The sequence below is a fragment of the Notothenia coriiceps genome, unplaced genomic scaffold, assembly GCF_000735185.1.
Source record: "Notothenia coriiceps isolate Sejong01 unplaced genomic scaffold, NC01 NC01_scaffold00026098, whole genome shotgun sequence".
In the NCBI taxonomy this organism is placed as follows: domain Eukaryota; kingdom Metazoa; phylum Chordata; class Actinopteri; order Perciformes; family Nototheniidae; genus Notothenia; species Notothenia coriiceps.
The window spans coordinates 511769-514701 of NW_011358799.1; the positions used below are offsets into that span (position 1 = coordinate 511769).

General features: G+C 44.3%; 1 protein-coding gene and 1 long non-coding RNA gene across 2 annotated transcripts in view; one reads left to right on the top strand and one right to left on the bottom strand.

The window, feature by feature from the left end:
• LOC104956535 (uncharacterized) overlaps positions 1 to 2933 on the top strand; it is a 43062-nt gene that overhangs the window by 12319 nt on the left and 27810 nt on the right. The gene's annotated exons all lie outside the window — the stretch shown is intronic.
• LOC104956532 (ELKS/Rab6-interacting/CAST family member 1) overlaps positions 1 to 2933 on the bottom strand; it is a 92725-nt gene that overhangs the window by 2672 nt on the left and 87120 nt on the right. Inside the window, 1 exon segment of the mRNA XM_010784028.1 lies at positions 2861 to 2882. Within this exon segment, the coding sequence (XP_010782330.1) occupies positions 2861 to 2882 (22 nt within the window).

The following is a 2933-nucleotide window of genomic DNA, read 5'->3' on the forward strand; positions in this document are numbered from 1 at the left end:
GGGAAATTGAGCCGATTTCGCGAGACTGTGGAGTCCCCTAACGTCCTTTAAGGATGGTTCACGAGACCTCCCCGGACTAAACCGCCGGAGGTTAGGGAGTTCACCGTCGCTTCGACTTTTGTTCTCCGAGAAATGTACAGAAGACTATTATCATGGTTGTTGACTCGTCTGTCAGAGAGTACCATGTACAGTCGAGTGTCCTTCAGGCACTGACGTACTGAGGTCTGAGTAGATTAGTGTGTTCTTTACCGTGTAAATTGAGCTTCTTTGCTTTGGTGACACCTCCTTCTATTATAACTTCCGAACTACGAAGCGACAGCAGACTACGACTCGGTACGTCTTAGCAAGAGCATAGTGAGTTAAGTCGTAAGCTCAATTACATTGTATCGCGTTTTTTACGCATTAAATCTTTAATATGAAGACTATAGGACAAAACGGGGTGTGTTCAGGCAAACCAAGAGTTTATACACTTCCGAGTCTTACAACTCTACTTCCGTTGAGTTGTCCGAGTAACATAAAAGCTTTGTTTGGCTAGGCAAACTCCGGGAAAGACTTGCGGTCTCGTACAGAAAAATTAATCTCACACAAAGGACGGCGTCCTTTCTGGTTTTGTTTGTTCGATTTGATTTATTATAGTGTAAAGTCTAAAAGAAAGTCTAAAAAAAATGTTAAAACTATAGTAGTATTTGCATCCATAGAGTGTTCAGAAACTCAATGTATATTTGGTAAATTTTACTGACTTCCGGACTGTTCTTCTACTAATTTTAACAAAATTTATTTAGTACATAATGTCCTGCGATTACAGGGCAGAACAAATGGAGAGTACCCGCGAAGTGTGGTTCATGAACGGCATGAATCAAGTAGTCTTGAGAATCAAGAGTACTGATTCATGTCTTCAGTAGCGCAAGTGTGCTTATCAGACTCCCTCCTATCAGTTTACTTCGTCGACTGCAGTGAACAAGAAGGAAGACCGAAACCCAATGCTTCGTTCTTTTTGGCGTTTTGTTGAAGTGCCGCTATGACGTGGGCTTCAGGCCCCTTTAGGGGGTCATCTTGACGACCTGAGCGGTCGTCGAAGATGCTTCGGAAGGCTCATTTAGCCGTGTCTTGCGATGCTGTGGCAGGGTAGAGGTGGCGAGGGTAGCAAAGAAACACACGGTATTCATCGGAGAGACGCAACTACGCCGCGCCCGTTTACGATGCATTAGCGATTATGCTGCGTTATTTTACGGGCCGGGAAGTGTTCTCTGGATAACCTTAAAATGCCGCACGGCCAACGTAGGTCGGGTCCGGTTAGTCTTGACTTTGAAAGGGAGCGAGAGGGATCGTCCCTGACCTTTTCCCCCACTTTTCCAGAGTAAGCTTTCTTTTGATTTTAACGCATCAAGGCCGTACAAAACCACACTTCGTCGTATTAGCCTGATTGAGCCCTGACTGAGCCACATTTTCGCGGATAAGTAATGTCATAATCTAATATTTTTTGTAGCGTTTTTAGGATAGATAACACTAAATTTTTCAAGATTTCCTTGAGATCTAACTTAAAGACGTCTTTGCCGACGTCAAACTCGCTTGTCCGCAAAGTAGAGACATGCTCGTTCAGAACTATTTGTCAATTTGGATCGTTGGACGTTTGCTCTCGTTATTCGGACTCTAGTGTCGGGACGAGTAAATGTGTGTGTGTGTGTCGTGTGTGGTGTGTGTGTGTGTGTGTGTGTGGTGTGTGTTGTGTGTGCGGTGTGTGTGTGTGTGTGGTGTGTGTGTGTGTGGTGGCAGCGGTGTGTGTGTGTGTGTGTGTGTGTTTGTGTGTGTGTGTGTGTGTGTGTTGTGTGTGTGTGTGGGGTGCGCCTCTGTGTGCCAGTGTGACGGCGTACAACGGTCCAGGAGTGTTTACCGTGGTTTATCCTAGGGACAACTTAGGTGGAGACGACAAATACTGCCAAAAATCGTGTACCGACTAAGAATAACAGGCCACCACACGTAAGGTCTAGGACACACAAAGACCATTCTCCGGGGGGGTAAGAATATTGTAAGGAAAAAAAAAAAGACACACACCCAAAGGGAGGGAACATCAGCCGACACATATGTCCAAAACACGTACATTTAACAGACCGTTTACGATTTTTACGGCGACACATCCGGCGGGGGGTGTGGGTGGGGGGGGAAACACTTGTAATTGCGACCTTTGTACATGTCATCTCCGGTCGTTTGTCGGTACTTCGGACTTGTATATTCTTTTATAGAGTTCGGAAAGTCCAGATATTAACTTAGTTCTGGGCGAAAATTTCATCTTCGTACAGCGCTTTCCTTACTTTCTTTCAAAAGCAGGTTGCGTTTTTTTTTCGTTGTAAATAACTATTTTGTTTTCTTACAAGCTCGTACTTTCACACCGTTCGTTTTTTTGTAAGCCATAGGTTGTACAGAAATTGTGCCTTGTATAAACAGCCCAAAGTGCGTACTGTTTGAGACTCCTATTGGTTCAGTTCTTACCCTCGACACACTTTGTTGACTATTGTACGTCGTCACATGGGGTTCAGAGGGGCCGCAACTTCTAGCACGAGAACTGTGCATCAGAAGAAATGAAACTGTTCTTCAAATGAGCACGTCTGATGCATTGCTTTCATTTGACATGACTTTGTAAAGCTTAATTCTGCATTACTCACAATGGTTGTACTTGAAGATTCACCTTGTTTCCTTTGATAGCAATTATTTTAAAGGTCCCATGTCATGGCCATTTCTACTGATCATAATTCCATTGTTGAGGTCTACTAGAATAGATTTACATTGTTCAATGTTCCAAACTCACATTGGTTTCTCATACAGCATCTCTGTATAGTATGTGTATTCACTTTCTGTCCTACACGGCTTGTTGGAGCTCCTGCCCCCTCCCTGTGAGCCCAGTGTGCTCTGATTGGTCAGCTCGCCCACTCTGTTCT